The 22,460-nt window shown below is 40.7% G+C and overlaps 1 protein-coding gene and 1 long non-coding RNA gene across 7 annotated transcripts; one reads left to right on the forward strand and one right to left on the reverse strand.

The window, feature by feature from the left end:
- Positions 1 to 4,275: 4,275 nt before the first annotated feature.
- Positions 4,276 to 18,404, reverse strand: LOC6502919 (open rectifier potassium channel protein 1). Of its 6 annotated transcripts, XM_032455945.2 has the most exons (8): positions 17,374 to 17,774; positions 13,191 to 13,354; positions 9,571 to 9,872; positions 9,254 to 9,505; positions 8,238 to 8,341; positions 7,954 to 8,101; positions 7,273 to 7,345; positions 4,276 to 6,763 (listed from the first exon to the last, which is right to left on the reverse strand). In XM_032455945.2, exons 2-8 carry the CDS (start codon positions 13,330 to 13,332, stop codon positions 4,710 to 4,712), a joined length of 3,075 nt encoding a protein of 1,024 aa, XP_032311836.1. In that variant the 5' UTR covers positions 13,333 to 13,354; positions 17,374 to 17,774; the 3' UTR covers positions 4,276 to 4,709. The 6 variants fall into 6 exon arrangements, with proteins under 6 accessions (XP_032311836.1, XP_001963589.1, XP_032311835.1 ...); XM_001963553.4 differs by lacking the exons at positions 7,273 to 7,345; positions 17,374 to 17,774 and adding an exon at positions 18,195 to 18,404 and having other exon boundaries at positions 4,276 to 6,782; XM_032455944.2 differs by lacking the exons at positions 7,273 to 7,345; positions 17,374 to 17,774 and adding an exon at positions 18,185 to 18,404 and having other exon boundaries at positions 4,276 to 6,782.
- Positions 16,852 to 17,873, forward strand: LOC116656397. The gene is made up of 2 exons (XR_004311367.2): positions 16,852 to 17,094; positions 17,816 to 17,873. It is a non-coding gene; the product is annotated as an uncharacterized LOC116656397 (long non-coding RNA).
- Positions 18,405 to 22,460: the final 4,056 nt, after the last annotated feature.

Genomic DNA, 22,460 nt, shown 5'->3' on the forward strand with positions numbered 1-22,460 from the left:
AGAGAAAACATTTTTTTTATTCAAATAAATTAAAAGTCGTGGTATAAGATTATTTTTTAAAACTTTTAGTTCACGCTATGTTTACAGATACACAAATTAAAATGCTTTTCCATTTTTATGCCCGTGCAGAGGATATTATAATTTTGGTCAAAACTATGCAACGCAATGGAGGAATCATCTCCGACCCTATAAGTGTATATATTCTTGATCAGGATCACATCCTGAGTCGATATAAGCATGCCGGTCTGTCTTTATGATTCCACGCGAATTTAACTCTTAGTTTCAGAGCTATCGACTTCAAAAATTGCACACATCCTTCTTTCCTGGAACGCAGTATACGAGTAGGAACGGCCATGAGCGACTATAACCTGCCACAATTAGCATATATCTTAACGATCGAAAAGTTTGAAATTATGGTGTTTTTGAAGATCAGAAATACGTCTAATACTGAGTTTCTCATATGGAGCGATATGTATAAGATATGTACATATGAACTGCCACTTGGGGCCTTCATGGCCCTTCGTAAGGTTGGGCGGTCGTTTGCCTTATTTTTATACCCGGAACTCGTAGAGTAAAGGGTATCTTGTATTCGTGTTAATGTATGTAAAAGGGAGAAGTAATCATCTCCGACCATAAGGTAAATACATACATTCATGTTCAGCATCAGCCGAGTCCGTCTGTCAGTATGAACGCGTGGATCTCAAAAACTATAAGAGCTATACGATTTTTTGAAGACTCATGTGGATGAAGCGCAGGTCCAGTTTGTTTAAAATTTTTGTCACGCCTTCTACACCCCCCAAAAATGGCATATTTCTGTAGCGCCAGTTAAGGAAACTATTTTTAAAAAGTTATGATGCAAAACTATTTTTATAGATAGACATTTATATTCTGGTTCGCATATTGGCTTGCAGAATTTTGGAACACGCGGATCTTACAGACTATTTGAGATAGAGCTATCAGATTTGGCGCTTACGCTCCCCAAGATATCCATGCAGATTAAATTTATGTCAAAAACTAAATTTTAGTTACTAAATCCTGTTGTGCCACAGCTCCGAAAAGTTTTGTCAATAAGTGTTAATTCCAAACTATTCCAATGGCTAATTTATAACTAAAAAATAAAATGTATCCCAATCGGACCATTTTCAGAGAAGTTATAGTCTTTTCATTCTGCTTTTAATCCTAATGGATTGTTTGCTATGTTTATTCCAAAACATATAAAAGTATGCAACAAAAATTGTTGAGAATCTGTAGTCGTCTTTTCGTGTTTAATTTGGCCGATTTGTATTGCTAAACAATTAAAATAACATGAACATTTAAAATATCATAGCAACTCTAAAAGCGTATCAATTCATTTTATATTAAAAAGAAAGTAGCCATCTTACGTGCCTCTGTATCGAGTAAAATTAAATTATAACGAGGATAAGCTCCTTTTTAACTCAAAAATATACCTAAAACGAAGTAGCCCGATTTGGTAGGTGTCAAATGATGTCAAATGGGAGCTGGGAAAATCTTAATGCCTTATTCATTCGCAAGCCACATTCCAAGCGGAAAGGTTCTAAAGTTCATTTAATTATTTGAGAATTTATTTTCAAGATGTTCCGCTACAAATCGAAGAAAAGTGGAGAAAAGTTTCCCCAAATTCGGGGCACCGAACCGAGTGATATTGCCGCCCGTTTGAATACCATTTATGCCCGTTTAAATGCCCCATCGCCGGAGCAAGTTTCTATAATCTGGCGTCAACCGGGATCCATCAGTCCCGCCGTAACCGAACTCGAGATACAGGAACAGCGCAAGCGTGACAGCAAGCTAAGAGCCCAGCATGCAATAATAGAGCGAGTGCTGGAGTGCTACGAGGAGGACCAGGAACAGAAACGACGAGAAACGGACGAGAAAAAGGACACTATAGACCAGGAAAAGGAGTGGAGCATGGAAGATGAGGACGTAGAGAATGAGGAGTCGGCACTAAATTGGGAAAAACTCTCTCAGCTGCCGCTCCCATATGGCATTGATGACGATCTATGATTTAATCATTAGCTTTTCATAGAGCCTTAGAAAAAACTAAGGCTTTTAAAAACTTGTTTCTGTTAGGTATACGAGGTATACATACACAACATTTACATACATCATTTTGTTGAATTTATTATGCCAATAGAAGAGAAGAGAGATTATACATTAGACCATATTATTCCGACCATAACAAGGACTAAAGCAGTCAAGTTCTAGTCCGTCTACTAGAAATATTTAGTTTAAAACCTACAAATAGTTTATAAATAGTTTGTTAAATAGTGTTAAATCGTTAATAAAAGTTAAATGTAAAAGGATAAACAAGATTTTCTTCTCTGGAGGATCATTAATCTCATTCGCGATCACTATTATCTCATAAAAACCGACAGCTTCTGCACCATTTTACATTCCTAATTCGATATTCCTCAAATTGTTTCGGCGTTTGTGACTTTTTTAGCAAGTTATTAATTTTAAACATTTTTCTTATAAACTATCGAGCGATTTGGTTAAATATTTGTAATCCAATTGGAGAAGATCTTCTCGTGTCCAAATTGAATAACCCATGTTGCATGAACAAGGCATTAAAAGAGGGACGGTTCATCTCACTTCTGCTTTTATTTAATAAATTTAATTTTTTATAAAATTGTAAATCATAGTAAGCCATGTTCTGCTTTTATTTAATAAATTTAATTTTTTATAAAATTGTAAATCATAGTAAGCCATGTTCTGCTTTTATTTAATAAATTTAATTTTTTATAAAATTGTAAATCATAGTAAGCCATGTTAGGGGAAATTTCTAAAAATCATATAACACTTTTTTTAAGATGTCTTTTAAGGGATAACTATCTCTTACGACGTGGGAAGCGAAACCGTCTGTCCTCATAAGGTTTGAGCAAAGGTAAGTTCTTTGAGTCACAGTTAGGATACTGGGTTGTCTAATAATCCCAATTTGTCTAATAAGCCCAAAAAAAGGGCTATTTTCAATAATTTTTTGTTTATATAAAGAATGCAAAATTTTATTACAACTTTTAAGTTTCTTAAATATACATATTTGAAGAACAATTTCTGAAGTTTTCAGAAAGAAATATTAAACATTCAGCCATTAAGAAAACTAGAAACTGAACGAAGGAAAAAAGAAGTGAAAATTGTATTTTTGGGACACCTTTTTGCAAAAAAATTCAAATTTTGGTGATTTTTTTAAAATAGTTTTTATAAACGAAAAAAAAATCCTTTGTTCAAGTTCTTGAGAATCGTTTGAAAATATTGAAGAATGTTCTCGAGATTCTGTAGAAATTTATAAAAAAAAATAAAATAAAAATCCATTTTTTTTAAGCTGCCAAACCCCTTAAGTTTTGGGGATCAGAAAAAAGTACTAAATGGGACTTAATCCAGTGCTTTGTCTAAAAAACCTCTCAAAATTTGAAAAGCCCGCCTTCTTTTTAAACGTAACACGTACATAGAAAATAAAGTTCCGCCAAATCGGAAACTCGACTATAGCCGTCCACTCCGGTTGTGTTGTGAAATTATTAATAAACAAGAAAGGAAAGCTAACTTCGGGCGGAGCCGAAGTTGATATACCCTTGCAGTTCAGTCGCAGTCCGCTAGGTGGCGCCACGCATCTTATATTATTAGATATATAGAAGATCGTATATAGTCGGCCGATCCTTATGAAATTTGGCAAATCAGATTATTTTGTCCAAAATAGAATCTGTACCAAGTCCCATCTTTCTAACTTAAAAAACACCAAAGTTATACCAACTTCGATCGTTGTATGACAGCTATAGGATATAGTCGGCCGATCCTTATGAAATTTTGTACATAAGATATTTTGGTCAAATATAACATGCGCGGACCAACCCTCTATCTTAAAAAACACCAAAGTTATGGCATTTCCGATCAATCAGTTATATGGCAGCTATAGGATATAGTCGACCGATCTCGGCCGTTCCGACTTATGTACTACCTGCAAGGAAAAGAAGGATGTGTGCAAAGTTTCAATTCGATAGCTCTAAAACTGAGAGACTAGTTTGCGTAGAAACCGACAGACAGACGGACAGACAGACAGACGGACGGACAGACGGACCGACGGACAGACGGACATGCTTATATCGACTCAGGAGGTGATCCTGATCAAGAATATATATACTTTATAGGGTCGGAGATGTCTCCTTCACTGCGTTGCACACTTTTGACCAAAATTATAATACCCTCTGCAAGGGTATAAAAATATAATAATATATTGTGGTAATTCAACAAATAAGTCCTCAAAAATCTTGTTATATAAATCGTTTTTATTATAATCTTTATAATATAACATTATTAGGGATGAAGAAGGAAAGAAGTGCTAAATGAAAACTTAGCCACCTCAGGTAAAGTGGAATATTAGAATGAATGCTTCGATTTTGTTCATATAAGCCCCTTCTTAGCAATACAGGATTGGTGGAATAGATAAGGAGATACAGCAGATATAAATACAGGATAACAGTAGTAGATTAGAGGGAGACAGCATTAATAATACATAACACTACGATAACTGGATAGAATTATCTTTAAACCTAAAGGACTTTTGGCAGATATACATAAATATATTGTAGAAATAGTTAATATATGGTAGATGCAATAATAATAAATGGAAGAGAGACGTAGAGTAATTCTTTTTATATAACTAGCAAAAAAAATGTATGGACTTGGTAGAAGCTGAAGGACTACTTTTCGCCGGCAGGACTTGGTCCAGGTCCTGGTCCCGCTCCGGATCCCGAACCAGCTCCTCCTGCTGGGCCCACTCCTGAGCTGGGCATGCTGCTCTTCCTTTGAGCCTGCGAGATCTGGACAATCCTGGAGAGCGGTGAATGGGTGCTACTGGTGCTGGGTCTGGTGCCGGCAGGCAAAGGTAGCAGACGCTGTGCTCCCGTCTCCTCGACGCCGCCACTTGTGCCTGCACTGCCTCCGGCGGGCGGCGATGTGGGGGACAGTTCTCTGGCCAAAGGCGAAGGTCTCAGCGACAGACGCCTCTGCAGGGCGGTTTGTGACGAGGATGTCTCCGATAGGCTGACACCAGGCGGTGGTGCCTGACCCGGGGGAATCTGCAAAGCCGTGGGTCGAACACTGAAGCGACGCCGGAATTTGCTTTGTCCCACCGGATTGGCCACTGGAGTTGATGTGACATTTGCTGGCTCAGCCCTCTCTGTATAACTTGGAGGAGGCTCCAGAAGAGAGCGCACAGCAGAGGCTCCTGCTGCCCCTCCTACTGCTGCTCCTCCGGATGCACCAGCTCCGCCTCCTCCCGCCAAGGGGGACATGGTGCCCACAATGGTGGACCGGCGCGCATATAAGCGATTGGTGGCTGCCATTTGTAGGTTCCTGGTCTGATCTCCGGCGAATAGTGACAGTATGGGCGGCAACTGAGGTGGGTCCAGCCCGGCATTGCCCATCTTCCGCTGCTTGCGTCCTCCCTTAGTGTTGGACCCTCCACCTCCGGCCGCCGCAGCCTGCTGTTGTTCGTCCAAGACGGCGTGGGTGTGGACCACTTCCAGTGCCCGAATCAAATCCGCAATGGTGGTCTGCTCCAGGACATTCATGTCCTTGTCAGAGGTGACCGAAAAGATGCTGCTCCTGCGAGGCGTGGTGTTGGAAGTCATCGAAGTAGCAGAGGCGGCAGTGGCCGGGAAGAGGCTACCCCGGCGGGCGGCTACCGCAGCCATGGCGGCGGAACCGGAGCCGCTGGTGGCCAGACTGCCGCGGCGCATCTGCATCTGCGCCAGGGCCTGAGCCGTGGGCGGATACATGCTGCCGCGGCGGGCGGAAATGGCGGGGTTCTGGGTGTAGATGCTCTCCCGGCGGCGCTTGCCCGGGGTGGCGCGGCGTTGATAGGCGCCTGTTACCGGTGGCGTGGCCTGTCCCTCCTCCAGCTGGAAGCCCAAGTTGGTGATTCCGCCGCCGCTGGCAAGGCTGCCGTTGGAGGCGGCAAACGGTGGCGGCGGACCACGGCCGTTCCTGAGATACGACTGACTGGAGGCAGCCGTTACGGTGTTGCTGTGATAATCCAATGGCGGTCTTGGCACACCCTCCGGCACCGAAACCACTGACAACTTTCGCTCCACGTCCTGCGAAGGACGCTTCTTCTGGAATGGAAACAGACGGCGTAGTCCGTCCGGCATGGAGAACTTTTTGGCCGGCTTCTTTAGCTGATCCTCGAAAGTCTCCTCCTCCTGGAGGCGCGGCACCACCGCGTCCTTGTACCGCTGGTTGAAGGCCTCCTGGATTTGCTGGTTGTCCCCGCTCCAGGTCCACTCGTTGTGCCCCGATCTTAGGGGACGCTCGCTCTGCCAGTGCGGGGGCTCCAGGTTGAAGTCGGAGCAGGCCCTCGGCCTGGGACGTCGCGGCGTACTGAACTCATTTACCGTGGAGAATGACCATTCACTGGCCAGGATTTGCGAATCGGAGAAGCCGTGGTAGCCGCCGTACAACGCTGCATCGTCGGCATCCGCCGGCGGGGGCTTCACGGTGGCCAGGGCACTGACCACCTTGGCGAGGAGATCCGTGGTCTGGCGGTACGCCTCCGCCGTCTCGAACGTCTTCTCCCTGTCCAGCTTGCTCAGCTCCGTGTCGGAGCTGGCGTGGACCAGGCCGGCCTTCTGGGCCTCCGCCAGGTCGGCGCACACGGAGAAGGCCCGCTTCCGGCTGGGCATGGGCGCCGGCTCCAGGCGGTACATGCTCAGGTCCGGACACGAGTTGGAGCGCGGCAGGGTGTAGGCGATATCTACATCGGTGTACACGGGCTAAAGGTGGGTTAATCATGGCCAGCAATTCAAGATTTCGTCGCCAAGGATACATTTTTCATAAATGTTTTTTAAATTTTTAAGTTTAAATTCAAAAATAATCAAAGAGTGAATTAAATCGGTAATTGCGTTGAAAGTTAAAATGTTTTTAAAATAATAAAATTTTCAAAAATATATTTCATTTTAAATTAAATATTTGAGATCATATGGAAAGTAAAAAAGAGCCAAATTGAAGTTATTAAAATTTTAAATTTCGTTTTTTTGTGTTGATGTTTAAAAGATATTTTTAAAATTTTTATTTTTGGTGTTTTATGTTGCGTAGATTTTGGTGTTTTTGTTGATGTTGTTCATGTAAAAAAAAAGTTTAAGATTAGTGTTTGGTTTTTATTTTGGGAACTATCAAATGGAGGTTTCTAAGCCAAGGGAGCTAGCACTTTCCAAACGTCTAAGAATTATCCAAAATCATGGATTCTTTTGGGGAATTACTTACGCAGTTTAATCTTCTTCTTCTGCTCAATCTTAGCCTTATTTTTCGGTTTTTTTCTATTTCTCTTTCGACAAAACTAAAAACAGAGAATTTTTGAGCTGTTTTACAAGGATGTTCGAAGGGTTTAGTGTTGAAGACCGCTTAGTCAGAGTTTCAAACGCGTACAGTTGGGATTAGACATTTAATTTTAATTTTTAGTCTAGGCTTTACATTAATGTTCAAAGTCGACGAGTGTGTAACAAAAAATATAGTTTCATCCCGGTTTGTATGAATGATTAGAATGAACGTATTTTGAAATAATATTCTATGAAGTTATTTTTTTTAAGGAATATAAAAATTATTATTGTGATATTTAAAGGTAATACTAAAAGTGGAAGCCCATTTGATATTTTGTGCCATTAAGATTTAAAAGATTAAAATGCCGATTAATTAGTGAATGCTTAAATAATATTTTTAGAAAAAGTTAACCCTATATTGCATGTTTTGTGGTTTTATTTTAAAAAAGCTTTCTCAGCTATTCTCCCTTGTATTTCACTTGAATTATTTAATAATTTGAAATCTGTTCTTTAATGTTAAGTATGATTGAGGCATGCCAGTTAATAAAGTCCAATTAGTAAGATTCATTTCTATGAATGTTCAGTGCTAGCCCATTGGTAGTCTCATCATGATGGGTGACATTTTTACCTTAACTTTCAGGATATACAGCTCGTTGAGCATGCGCCGCAGGTAGCCAACGTCCTTGGTGACACCCGTCCAGATGCGGTTCTGGGTGGCCTTCAGGTTGGAGGACAGCTGTTGCTCCAAATAGGCCAGTTTCTTGCTCTGAAGTCCCCTGTTCGTGTCATTTGTTGGATGGGAGGTGGCCCAAAAAATTGGTTAGCACATGCAGACAATTTACAAGACAGTTCAACAAAGAGGGGCAGCCCAAGGACATGCAATGGATCTCCGGTGTTACGAACTCTACTTACCGGGTGATGAATGTCATAATCATGACCAGGTAGCCGAGGGAGAATATGAACCAGATGATCACAAAGATTTGGTAAACCACAAACCAGCCGCCAAACTCACGAGGCTAAAAAATGTTTAAGAGTTTGATTAGTAGAAAGGAATATTCAAAGGCAATCTTAAATTGGCTTAAATTGAGCTTAATGCAAAAGCTACTTATTTAAATGTTGCGTTTAAATTTTAATAATTGGGAATTTTTATTTTACAGGATGATCCAATACAGGATCCAACAATGAATCGAATAATGAACTTATAATATCTAAACTTATAGTCTACTTATTGGTGTCGATTCGTTTTGGCAAAACCTACATACATAGCTGTTTAAGACGCTGTTTTTTTCGATTTTAATTTTTGTAACCTTCAATTAAAAATTAATTTCTTGGTCCTTGAGCAAAGACAATGAAAAACAAATTATTGTGTTATGATTTTATTATTTTTTTTTATTAAAAAAATAACAATAATATATTGAACAAATAATAAAAATCATAAAATAAGGATTTCATTATTTGAAAAAAAAACATATAATAATCACAGTCTCGGTTATTATCAGAAACTGCCTTCTGGTAGTGGTACTACTAGATTCCATTATAAAATATCTGATGACTATCCCTAAAGCGTTTTTTATTTTTATTTAAAGTGTACTACTAGTACACTATAGATAGAGAGTTCAGAGTATTGTCGTCCAGAAACACAATCCTGTTTTAATTAATTTGTTACCTTAAAGGTAAAAGCCTTCGAGGTTTAGAAAATGGGTTTTGAACAGTCAGTAAAATGCTTTCTATTTAATTATTAAAAAAATCTTTTGATAGTTTATTATAGGAACTCTCCACGCCTAAAAATTCTTTTTGCTTATTAATTTATATGTTACTCTTATATGATACATAACTTATATGTTAATTTTTATATATAACTCTATAGGAGAGTATTGGGTATCATAGTGTAAAAGAGACTTGAAGTTTTACTGAAAAACACCCCTTACCTGGTTAGGTCCAAAGGTGGGTACATAGTCTCCAAATCCTATCGTGGTTGTGGTCACATAGCTGTAGTAAAGCGAAATCGAATAGGGCCAGTTCTCAAAGTACGTGAAGACCCAGGAGGGCAGAAGGAGAAACAGGGCTATACCGGGAATCAGGGCTATAACCACGGTGGTGATCAGCCCCAACTGTGGCGGCACGTAATGCATATCCGTTGACATTTTGTACTTCTTATAACGGCGGTAGATGGCCTCGAACTAGATGCATTTAAAAATGAAAATTTTTGAAATGCCAGCGTATATTTGTGGGAGAAGAGGCCTACCGTTCTTCCGAAATACTCGCCCAACCCGGCGAAGAGGATTCCGTTGACGGGAATGCCGATCACGGAATAGGCAATCATGATCATCCGTCCGGCGAAGGTGGTAGGGGAAATGTTTCCGTAACCCACCGTGGAGCACACGGTGAAGGCGAAAAAGAAGGCGTGGTAGAATGTCCATGTGTACGGAATCTCGTACTCGTCCTTCGTATAGTCCGTCACCGGCTTGCCGCAGTAGTCCGAAATCCTCTCCAGAATCTCATTCTGTGTGCTCGTGTTTTTGTCGGACAGTTCTTCCAGCAAATAGGCTGAAACGAAACACAAGAAATAGAAATAAATCACAAAATAAATAAATCACATTAAAAAAGATCGTAGCCGATAGAGCGTAAAATCAAATCAAACCTAATTGGTTTCCAGCTATTGTGGTCTCACGTGTCTGGTCAACCCAAGCCGATCCGATCCAATCCGGAAGCCGGCGCTAACCTTCCGCCTTTTCTTTTTTCGCTTTCCGTAAAAAAAGTCCACAATGGGCACAAAAGAGTCCCCGGAATCTAAATTAATTCGGTTGCCAACGTGATATTTCCTCTCGCTGGGGAAAATCCGTTAGAGACCAGAGATCCGGAATGGAACCATTTGAAAAAGTTCCCCCTTTCCAAAGTGTAACATTTTACACTAAAACAATTGTCACGGGACAGGTGACCGTGATTTCTGTTTTCATTAAAAACAGAGAGAGAAATTTGTTGTGTTTTCAGGGATTTTAGACAAGATAATTTTTATAAAGATTTTTATGTAGAAAAAAAAATAAGTATTAAAATAATAACTGCTGCTAAGAACCACTCTAAGCATTTATTCATTATTTCAAAAGGCTTTTCTCTGAGTGTATCCCATAGCTTGAACTTAAATCACGTTCTTGACCCGACCCGTACACTTGCGGCTCCGGATGATTGAAATGCGTTCAATCAAGCGACCCCCGTCGGCCGGCGAGATGTTTATCAAACAAATTAATTGCGAATACTTGAGACGCTCTTGTTGTAGGTCAGGAACGATTTGGTTTGGAACGATTCAAATCCAAGGAGGAGTATAGGAAGGCTGTAGAGATCGTATTCAAAAAATAAATAAATGTTCAGTAAAATAACAACTTAGTCTTTATAACAACTAAGTTACATTGCCAGTTATTTAGACGCCTTTGAAATGGCATATCACTTACAGAAAGTGATTATGGAACTATCTCTGAAAACTCTCTCTGGGTTATACAATAGATTAAAAAATAAATTGATTAAATAAAACGGAAACCAGAGCCTCGACAGACACTCAATGAATGGCTATTATGAAATTATTGAATGAGCAGCCCAAAAGGGAAACTAGTTGCCTTATCAGGACGAGTGCAAAACACCTGCCGAGATCGCGCCCTAACCTTTATGGCCAAGTTCATCGGGCTGGGAGATGGGAGATGCTCTGTGCAATTTTTGCGACTGCAATCATTCAATAAAAGCCCTTGTGGAAAACGGCAACAATTTCCAGAGGGAGGGGCAGACTCCCCGGGTAATCTTTTAACGAATTGCATAATTCAATAAATGCGTTACTGTCCCACGGATGCCACTCTGTCAACAAAAGGGACAGCAACTGGACTGGATGACATCTGGTGTCGTCTCAGATAGAGATCGGAGCCGACTTTCCCTGGATCTCGGCGGGACACAATTGGGGCAATTCAGGCATTAACACAGAGCTCTTTATATATCCGCCATATAGTTGGGGGCCCTCCACCTCTACAATTTAATCGCCTTTGTTTGGCCCCGTGTGGGTCTTGATTGCCGGCAATTTGTTCATACAAGTCGATCATTATCTTGAATTCTTGCCTCGAAGTCCTCTCGACTTTTCGAGAGGTTAAAGACGCCTTCCCAGCTCTCAGCCCGGAAAAGTTTGAGGCAAACAAATTGATAAATTAATTCCATTAGAGATCGTTATGGGAAAAGATTGCACAAATTTTCCACGCTGCAGTCGTTGGAATTCCGATGTCCATGGGGGATGTATGTACATATGTCCCATTGAAACATGGAAATCGGGTAGTTCATTGCTCAATTAATTAAACTTAATTGTCCTTGATAGATTAGCTATCTGGAGTTATGGTCTTGACTAAAAAAAGTTCCATCGCTGATCAATCATCAATCACTTTGCTCTTGGAATTTCTTTTTTTTTTACCAGGACAGGTATCCCTTCGATTGGACCTGGTCGCCTTCTTATCATCGAGTGTCAAATAGCTCAAATGTGATGATCACATGTTTGTGAACACTTGAAACTCATCGGCTGTCCAACTGTCCGTTTGTCCCTCTTTCCGAGTGTCCGAGTGTCCGTGTGTCCGTGTGTCCGCCTGCCCGGCCAACCGGCATTTAACCGATTGAAGTGTTTTGTGGAACAAAGTCGGGTGTGATTACGGTGACTTTACCTGCTTATATATTCACAGAGATACCCGGCGAAGATATGGACATGGGGGGCATTAGTTGGGGTTACAGTGAATCCTCCACAATTGCCACCGATCGATCGCCTATCGGAGAACCCTTGACAGTTCGTTACACTCGATCGAGTGACCCTTAGATTAATGGCTATAGTTGCGTATTCCGATTACGATTCGGATTCCGCTTGCCCATTCCGGGGATTCAATCTCCGCGATCCACACACACGTCTTGGGTCGGTGGTTACTAATTAGAGTGTTTATGGGTTATTTGCTTGCGTAATTAACACATTTTATGTGCTATTTAATTTCGGATCGGATCGGATTTATTGCAATTGAAGAGGCATCAAAATAAATACATCCGAGACTGCGGCTTGATTTAGCGCCGATATAATCGCACTTACACAGACCCACTCCATATGCGAATACAGTTTTTGCGGGTGTATCGGCTTATAGAGGTCGCTAGTCCGGATTGCTCCAGACTTGTGGAATCGTAAAGCTCACACATTTTCTTCTTAAACAACATTTACGCACGTTTTGCAATAAAAAGCGAATAATAAAAATATAAATAAAATTATATTTAAATTTTAGAGATCTTTTATGAGTTATTTTTGGGCTAGATGGGGGCTTTACAATTTTTTACTTCGTTATTAGATATTATTTTGTTTTAGTTTTTGAGGCATTATTCCAAAGTTCCAAAGTAATAATTTTACAAATATAAATATTTACATCTTTGAAATATATTTTATTTTGTTGAATTTTTTTTATACTTATAACAATAGATTGGAGTTTTCTATAATTATTATTTAGGGGATATTTTTTCTCTTAAATTCTTTTTGTTCAGGTTTTGTAGAAGTAGTAACTTGTAGTAACTATAAATCAAATTTTGAAAAAAGTATCTATTATCCTACTGCGATCCTACGTTTAAAAGTTACTATATTTTGTAAATATTTGTTAAATATTAAAAAACCGTTATAACTTGCATAGATTGTGGTGGAAATCACTTGACTTATCCCAGACTTTCTAACCAAGTCGTGGACGACCATTTAGTCAGTGGGTCACATGCCCCAAAACTTCCACCCACGGATCACGCAGATGTCTTCTATGCTTATGACTTAAGTTTATCATATATGTATATTTTTTATAGGTAAAGTGGAAAATTATTTGGCTCACCCACCGTTGATCTCGATGCGCTCCTTCAGCTCCTCGGCCCTGGCTTCCTTCTCCTCGCCGTGTTCGATGTGGTAGTAGATGGCAGCCCCGAACATCAAATAGGATATATAGAAAATCAAAAGCAGGATCCAGCGATTCGGCGACATTATCGTCGAGGATTCGCTCTAACTGCAAGGTATATATCAGATATGAGATATATTGCCTCAGGTTATGGTTTAAAAATTCGAAACGGATCGGGAATTGCTTTTTATTTCGGATCGGAGGTTTTCGGTGGGCGATGGTTTCTTTATATTGTCTGTCGTTATTTATGGTTGTATCGCCGCTAATCGAAGCTTGATTGCGATTGCTCAAGTACTGGCCAGTTGCTCTAGTTGTTGTCTATATGTTTTATATATGTTTGATAGGGGTGATACCGGACTAAAATGCCCGCAAGGGCTGCACTACTTCTCAAACGTGAGGTCTTATGGGTTTCAGCATGTTTTTGGTCAAGAAACTCCCAAAAACCAAAATTATTTTTAAGGACTTTTTTCGAGGCGTTTCACATTCAAATGATGGCTGAAAATATTCCAAACGTATAGCCCAAAATACAGTATCCGTTATTGGTCTACTCGAAAAGAGATATACCACGCGCACCCCTACCTATTCGTCATTGGATGATATAGTTGATATTTCGGGAGCGGTACTTTTTCCGGAGTATTGGAGTGCCATAAGACAACGTCATCGCTGCGACTTACACCTATTGACATTTCTAATCATATCGCCGGAGAGGACCCAGGGCATTACCGCTAATTTGGCACGATTTCTCGCAGTGCCAAGTAGTCCGATTAGCGCGACCGCCGCCGTCTCTTATCTTCCGGGCAAATAATATAGTGAGTGCGAATGTCTGGTTGATCTTAGGGGGTTACGGGTTTGGTGCTGGTGCCTCTTGGGGTCTGGAGTCTGGGCTCTGGGGTCTGGGGTCTGGGGTCTGGGCTCTGAAGCTGCTGTGGGTGTCAACCGCACTTGGTTGCCAATTAGCGATCGCAAAAAAACACACACCACCCAGAAAGGTTAACAAAAAAAATATAAAAAAAGCATTTAACATGCTCGAGGTGTCAAGCTTTAGTCATGGTAATGAGATTAGGGTTCTTGAAGCGCCATAAAGATAAATGAATCAATGGGGTATCGGGTGAATTTATATTTTAGCAAATGATGCAACTTCTGGGCCGAAAAGCACCCGGCCGGCTGAAGTTCTTACAGTGACCATAAAAGTTATTATTTAGATCACTGATTGGCTGCTAATGGCGAAAGTTCTTACAGTATCATAAATATATATACCTCGGAGATAGTGCTGGGGGGTGGACGATTCTTGCTATATCATAAAGATAAAGATGCCAGCGGTGTCGTGTTCGCCTTAATGAGTTCATGTTGGGGTAGTTCGTGGTCTTGCGGACTTTACGCCCCCAAGTCAGGGTGGAGGGTGGAATCCCCCGCCGATTCACGTGAGTCCCGTCACATAATCTTTGCGAATATTTCTGATTCTCTATTTCTATTTTCTGCTGCCCACTTCTATTTAATTTCTATCAGCGGTTGTTCTCATTACACGCTCGATTACATTGGGACAATTCGAATTGTTTATTTGCCTTGTTCAAGTCAAGTGATCGCTGATAACATTCTGCTTTTCTCGTTTTAATTATTATTATCGCTTCTTCGCCGTATAATTTCTATTAAATTATCTGCAGCCTGCCTGTGTGTCTGTGTATTCTTTATTTTAATCAACGGCACCAGCCACTTCAATAATTTGTTAACAATAAAATAATTCCCAAAATCGCCATTTGGGCGCGTTCCTCGGGCTCTGACTTTGCTCACTGAAATGCCGATGACGTTCAATGGGAGTCTTTTTTATTTATTGTGGTTCCTTTGCCTTTTATTTTTTATGTTTCTATTTATTCCGAACAAACACAGTTCGGTGACGCTGTCGTCTGTTTGTTGGCCAAGCGATCTTTTTAACGCTTTTTCGGGCTTGTCCCCCGGCCAATGGAAAATTCTGCCAAAAAAAAGGTTTACGGAAATCAGGAAATTACTGGTAATCGGCCCATAAAGCTGGTGACAACAGACACGTTTATCTCTTAATTTGTATTTCTAGGTTTCCGATTTGAAAAGTCAGGCCTGAGGAAACCTTCGGGAATGTTCACACTCTTCTCACCCACGCTCCATCGTAAATCCATAATCCCAAACCCTCAAACCCTGATGATCATGTAAATGAATCAAATCAATATCTGACGTCAAGTGGAACGTTTAATATGACAACAGAACGTTTAATATGACAATAAAGTTGATTACTAATTGATGATCATAAATCAGAAATATCAGTGGAGAAATGAGATCAAAAGGACCACATCTTTGAGGTCAGGTGGGACTGATGTGGAGCGCTTCCGAACCTCCCGAAAGTTATAGACTAGTTTGTCGAACCTTCGCAGCTAGTGGCGTATATTATGTGGAACAAAATTATTAAATATATAAATATTTACATATACCGACGCTAAATAGTCATATAATCAATAATAAATAGCAGCAACTGCAAAATGAACACGTTTAGTAAATAATCGCAAAAGTCGTCAAGCGTCAAAAGCCGTGCTTTATTTTCTTTTCTTTCTTTTTTAATATTTATATATTTATGTATATGTATATGTGAATGGTTTGCTGTGAAAAAATCTCTGATAAAAATAAGGAACAAGAATCGCTGGCATTGTGAAAAATCTGGATGGCGGCTCGGAAATACCAGGCGGCCTATTTACTGCCTGATGAGGCTATTGGTGCTAATGATGACATTGTTTTACAAGCCGGTCGGCGAGATGATTAATTGAATTGCGATCTATCAATGTCTCGTTACCTCCGTCAGTGTCTCATGCCCATCGTATTTTTTAACTCCCCAAGAATCGGGTACTCCTTCCTATGATAAGACTACGTCAGAGCCCAGAACTATAACACGACAATTAATAGCTACAGTGAAGCTTCAGTAGGAATTAAATGAAGCGAATGCAAAATTTGTAATCAAATTCTTGTTATCTATTTTTTAGATCTATTTTTCGCATAGCCTCCTTGAAGAGACCCCCCAGGTTGATCCCTAAATGCCAATGGCTTTGCCTCGAGAATCCCCACTGTAAATCAGTCACATGTATCGGTGATTGGACTATATACCTGTATAGGTTTAAAAGTACGTATAGCCCCCAAAATAACTGACTGAAAACTGACTGGGGAGGATCAACGGCGCGGGCGGTATTTGTTTATAAACAAAATTCCCATGATGGATGAAGTGCTTCTGCGACTATGGGACTATAACCAGCGACGCTTTGATCCCCTTGTGCGGCACAAGTTGTGCCAATCGACTGATCGATAACATGCCACCGTTATACCTCCGGCTAACGGTTAATTCGGCCCCTTTCAAGTCAACTTTTTGCATATGGCAACAGCCGTTGAGCAAACACTTTTGCATAATGAACTAAATTCGATAATTAAATGCATTCAGTGGATCGATCATTCATCAGTACAGATACTATCGAGAGGGGTGCGGTGTAATTTAGATTGATTGATCGGATTATACACATATTGCATATGTATATGTACATATCACATGGATGCACTCAAAAAAAAGGACAACAAAATTAAAAACAACGGTAATTTTATCATCATTTTTAAATTTAAATAATTTTAAATTGAAAGGTGTACATTTTTAACTTCTTGAACCTTTAAAATATTGAAAAGCTGCCAGGAATTCTACCAGCCTCCGCCAATTAACCCTATAGAGGGCGCCACATTTGGTAACCCCAACCTATCGCCTTCGTTTCCGCAATCTTTCCGTGTCCCTCTTGTCTGATCTGAGTACTTTCTTCGATCGGTCGTGTTTCCACTCAGATAACACTCGAAATGTAAGTCAAAACAAGGTGATCACCGCCGATCAGGGAACAACAACCACAGCCCACGATAATGGCAGTTCAACAAAAGCGGCACGAATCGCAACGGATAATCCAAAACTGATGATAATGTCTGCACTGAACCACAAATGCTGTTGACTGCACTGATTTTATTTATTTTCATTGAATAATAATAATCAAAATTTGTTCGCTATCTGCGCCACTGAAATCCTTCCGTTCCGTTTCGATTCCACTGTTCCGCATCCTTTTTTGTTTCACTTTCAGGATACCCACAATTAAGAAAAAAAATGGCTGTTGATTGTTGCGTTGTTATTCCTTGAATTAGTTGTTTTTTTTTTTAACTTTTATTGGTTGAGAGAAAATTCGCCAGCGATCGCGGAACAGGACCGTTACCGTTAAGCGGCGCGCGCTGAATTGAAGCGCTGCAGGCACTCGGTTGACACTTTTTGTTAACGGTGACGTCCGTCTTTCCGTCTCCGTCTCCGCCTCCGTCGTTCCGTCTCCGCCAGCGTCTCTGTCGCTCCCGTAACCGATCTACCGTTCTACCGTTCTGATTTAAATGGAACGCTCCAAGCTCACGTCTGTTCCCAGCCGATGTCTCTGCCGCTGTCGGCGCTGGCGTTGCCGTAAGCTTCGCTGCCGCAGCGTTAGCACTTGCTTTATATTTTTTTTAGTTTATTTTTGTTTTTTTTTTTTACCTTTTGGCAATTTTCAGGGTTACTCAAGTCCAGCTTCCAGCAGAAAAGTCGAACGAAGCCAGCGAAAGGGAAAAAGGGACATTTTGAAAAAAGCTTTATACTGGAGCTGGAATTATGGCTCGTATTTCCTTCATTAAACATGTAACTACAAAAAATATCAACAGATATAGGGAAATCATTAAAAACAACATAAAAAACAAATCAAAGCCCGCAAAACGGAAATGCTCGGAGGCGCACGGCGATCAAAACGGAACGCAACGAAAGAGCGTCAAAAAGAGGAGGTCGAGAACGAACGAACGCGGAATGAAATAACTGTCCCACCTCCTTCCACCTGCGATTGTGTGGGTGTGCGAGATCGCACATCCCCGATTCCACAGCGTACTTACACTTACTCACTTTTATTTTGAGTTTTGCGGCGATGGAGCAGAATCACTCAAGAAATCGCTGGCTGCCGGTGGGTGGGGGCAGGTGTGGAGGGGGGTTTACCCCGCTCGGCAATCGCTCCACTTCGCATCCCTTCCAATTGAACCAACTGAACTAAACTAAAAACTAAATCAAGTTGAAGCACCGATCGGCGAACTACTAAGCCCTCCTCCCTGCCCACCCACCTGCTACCCTCAGCTCTGCCTCTTCGTTGATCGTTGCGAAGCAGAACAGTGGAGCAAATTGGAACGGGATGAGAAAAAACTAAATTGTTGGGTCCTGCCAGAAAATCGGGATTTATTTTTTTCAATTTTATTTGCTTTTCATTGCGATTTGTTCGTTTTGTTAAAATAAGTACAAACTAAGAGGACTTAATATTTAGTCCTCTTAGAGACAGTAGATATGTTTAGTTATAGTATGAAATTAAGGCCTTGACTATGATTGTGCATGATTTTTTTATACAATATTTTATTTATGATTACTTTTCACGTATATTTTGTATTTTTTAATACAATATTGTGCCTATTGTTCTGGTATACGAAATTATTCTTATATTTCGTTATATTTATGTCGCAATAATTTTTAAGCCCCTCAGAGGGGTAACTATATCGTCAGATAATCGATTAGTGCAGGGAGGGTCTTTTAAATATAAATTTGTAAATTTTTGGCAAACTTTAAAAAAATATCGCGTAATTGTGATAATGATTTGGTAAATTTTATTTATGTACATTCTTTCAAAGCAAATATTGAAAAAAGAAAATTGAAAAAAAGCGTAAGAAAAATGAATTGTGGGAGATATGCTTACAATATTAAAACACTTAAAACACTAAAAAATAATTTAAAAACAACTATAGAAAACATTACTTTGTAAAAAATACAAAACATAAAAAAGACAAATTTTTCGAAACCTTTATTTTCCCCTTAATATCTGTTAAATAAATTCTCAATACGTACTAATAAAAAAATAAAACTCATCAAACTTATCAACTTATTTTGAAAATTTCATTTAAAAGGTTCCTAAAAACATGATTCACAAAATAGTTCGATGAAATTCACAAGATAACCGCTGGCCTTGATAAAAATTCACAAATATTTCCGTAGAATTGTGAAATTTTATTTTATTTGAACAAACCCAGGTCCCAGCAATTGGCAACAAACATTTTGGCAAAGATGTTGGCAAATAAATTTAATAAAATAAATAAACAACAAAATACTTGTCGGCCTTGTTTTTATAAGTAATTTTTTATAAGAGCTAATAATCCAATTATCAGTTAATTTTCTTAAAGATCTCCATGTTATTCTATTCAATAATAAAAACAAAATGCGTATCTGTTTTATAATTTGAATGTCCTTTATAGCTAAATTTATTGCGTTCCAGAAACTCCACTTTGTCAAAATGTCTATATTATGTAGGGAGGTTTATGGGTAAATAAGTTGGCGGAATAAATCCGTTATCAGAGCTTTATTGGGCTGAATTTTCCACTGTGTTTATGGCTTACGGCTAAGACCTCTTCCGCGCCCATTCCGTCCCACTGTTGGGCTTCGATGCGGAAAATAAAGAACCCGGGTCGAACCCCCACCCCAATGTGGGCGCCACCGCCACTGGGGCGTGGCCGGGAACACACCTAAACGTGCGTTGTCAAAATACGAAAACAACAACAAGAGCCAGAGAAACAAGCACAGTCGCAAATGATTTGTCTACGGATTTTAGTGCTTTACGACGGGCACTAGTCGAGCGCAAACTTTAAACGTCAACGGCAGCCGGCGGCGGCGATCCGCCCGAACCCACCCACATGAGCCACAGCCCCATGCCAGCCACCGTAGCCTGGTGGCGGCTTACCTCCGGGCGCGGACTGATCCTGGGCCAGCGTGAAAGGTATTCACTGTCAATGCCAGTGTCAATAGTGACGTGACGAGCGTGCGGTGATGGGAAATGTAAATGTGATTTCTAAGAACAAAAGGCTACTCTAATATTTAAGCAAACAGAAGTATAGATTACTGATTACTACCTACCAGCCGTATATAAAGTAGAACCCCCTTCGTTTGCATACTTCTTACAATATGTTTAGATTAGATATTTTCCCGAGCGGCGAAGAAAGAATTTATTTTTGAACCTATTGCAGCTCCTTATTTGCTCAACCTTGCAGGTATTACGAAAAATTACTCATAATAATAAAAATAATTCGTGCAAACGGGCCTAAACTGGAAAAAGTATATAATGTGGGAATATTTTATTGAAGGCCCGTGGAACTGCACACATTTTTTTAAGTGTAAGTGCAGTCTACTGACATTTGTCGATCAGATTTGAGTTATCACCTCGCTTTTTGCTCACATTTCGGCCCACTCTCCTGCACTGCTCCATATTCTGCGCCCCCTCTGCCCTGTCCCACTTCCCAGAAGCATTTCCAGAGAGCCCACAGATAGCGGGGCATCGCATCGGGAGGCAGGTGGCAAGTGACAACGATAGTGCTGATAACGAGCGCCCCGAGTGCTCTGCCGCTGGATAAGACTAAGCGAAGCTTCGGCGCCGGCTGAGGCGTTGGCGCAGGCGCAGGCGCTGACTGCGACTGCAGCTTAGCGCTCGCCAAAAACGAAACTCACGATCGCCGCTGAACTTTGGAGAGCAGAAAAGTGGAGCGGCGCCACGACCATGACAACTAGAAATTTGGGGAATCGATATCCAACCATAATACACTTTCAAAAAATTTTAAAATATATTCATTCTATCCCGAAGCCCTTTATTGGGGAAGTTCCTAAATCGATCCATTTTGGAGTATTACGTGAGTTGGCCAGCGATGCCCACGTCATAGATGGTAGTGCGCACTTCCCCACGCCCCTTTTCCCAGCGGAGTCGGGCCGCCGGACAGCTGAGTTTGCCTCCCAAATCAGAGCATGCAAACAGAACTCAACGAGGTGCTAAAAGATCCCATTGGAGCTCAATTGGCGGAGCCTTTAATTGGAAAGATAAGCGGCGGAGCAAAAACAAAAAAGATCGAGGTTGGCTCCGGAGTCCGGATTTCCAGCTCCGGAGCGCTGAGCGCTGAGAGACGCCGGAACCCAAGGTCTCGGAGGTGGGTTTGAGCCGAAGAAGAGCAACTGACTCACGGCCGCTTTAGGCCCGGACGATAAGCATAATTAATTAGCGGCAGGGTGGGTTGGGTGCCTGGCGAGGTGGCTTTGATGTATCGCCCGCCCGTCACCGCAAGGTGCCCGCCCAAATCCGAGTGTATTTAAATAAATTCAAATTAATTGTAATTGATGGTTCGATTTTCCGTTGCCCCACTGCGACGTTGCTAGGATGTCTGACTTGGCGGAGTGATCCATCCCGGGCTGACAGCCGGAGTCGATCCGGACAAGCGCCGTGATTGATCAATCTTCCGGGGGACATGTGTCCGTCTCCATGATGGAACACCCACACATTTTGTAAAAAATGTAGAAATCATTGAAAAATATTCCGTGTTTAAATAAGAATGAATAAGGAATAGGGCTAGGGTCAGGGAAATTGGGTTGCGTCCTTAAAACCACTGCACAAAAAGTACAATTCCCTTAAAAGCTGGTCACTTCTATAAGTCCATTTAATTAATTCAGGCTCATCCACGCATTCACGGCAATTGAAACAATTATTAAGTTGATGAAAATTTAGAAATAAGTGTAAAATACTTTTCTTTTATCATGAGGTCAATAGGGTTTGTGGTGATTGCGAAAGTTTATACAATAAATGAGACAACTATGAAAAGATCAGGAAAAGTAATCTATAGATCCGACCCTATAGCCACTAATTATAAACCAATAATAACTAAGAGAACTACAACTCCTTTAAAGAGCTAGTCTCTACCATCAATCCAATCAATTGATGGATCAATCATTGCTAAACACTAGCCATTAGATTACAGTAGGAATTCAAAGCCCATCCAGTGCTTCATGATTTGTAATTTGAAAAAAACTAGTAAAAATGCTTAAATAAATCGTTTTAAAAAATTATGATGCGAAATAGGGTTTGTGGTCATTGTAGTTTAGATCTATAGTTCCGTCCTTATAACCATTACATAATCCATCAATCCACCTTATTGAGGGATCACTCTTCGACAAATACTAGCCCGTGATTAATTAACAGTCCTTTTAACTAACCTTTTTAGGCTCAAGTTATAACGCTTTTCCCAAAAAAAGTCAATAAATCCATGGGAGCACTATAAGAAGAAGAGCATATTCCTGTCTTATAAACACAGGTACTCCGGAGCG

The sequence above is a fragment of the Drosophila ananassae genome, chromosome XL (assembly GCF_017639315.1).
Source record: "Drosophila ananassae strain 14024-0371.13 chromosome XL, ASM1763931v2, whole genome shotgun sequence".
Lineage (NCBI taxonomy): Eukaryota > Metazoa > Arthropoda > Insecta > Diptera > Drosophilidae > Drosophila > Drosophila ananassae.

What these genes read in the sequence shown, in the direction of transcription:
- LOC6502919 (XM_032455945.2), bottom strand. Translation starts at nt 13,332, where the DNA reads ATGTCGCCGAATCGCTGGATCCTGCTTTTGATTTTCTATATATCCTAT. An exon ending in GGAGCGCATCGAGATCAACG is followed by an intron (nt 9,873 to 13,190) that starts GTGGGTGAGCCA and finishes GTTTCGTTTCAG; the next exon opens with CCTATTTGCTGGAAGAACTG. An exon ending in GCGAGTATTTCGGAAGAACG is followed by an intron (nt 9,506 to 9,570) that starts GTAGGCCTCTTC and finishes AAATGCATCTAG; the next exon opens with TTCGAGGCCATCTACCGCCG.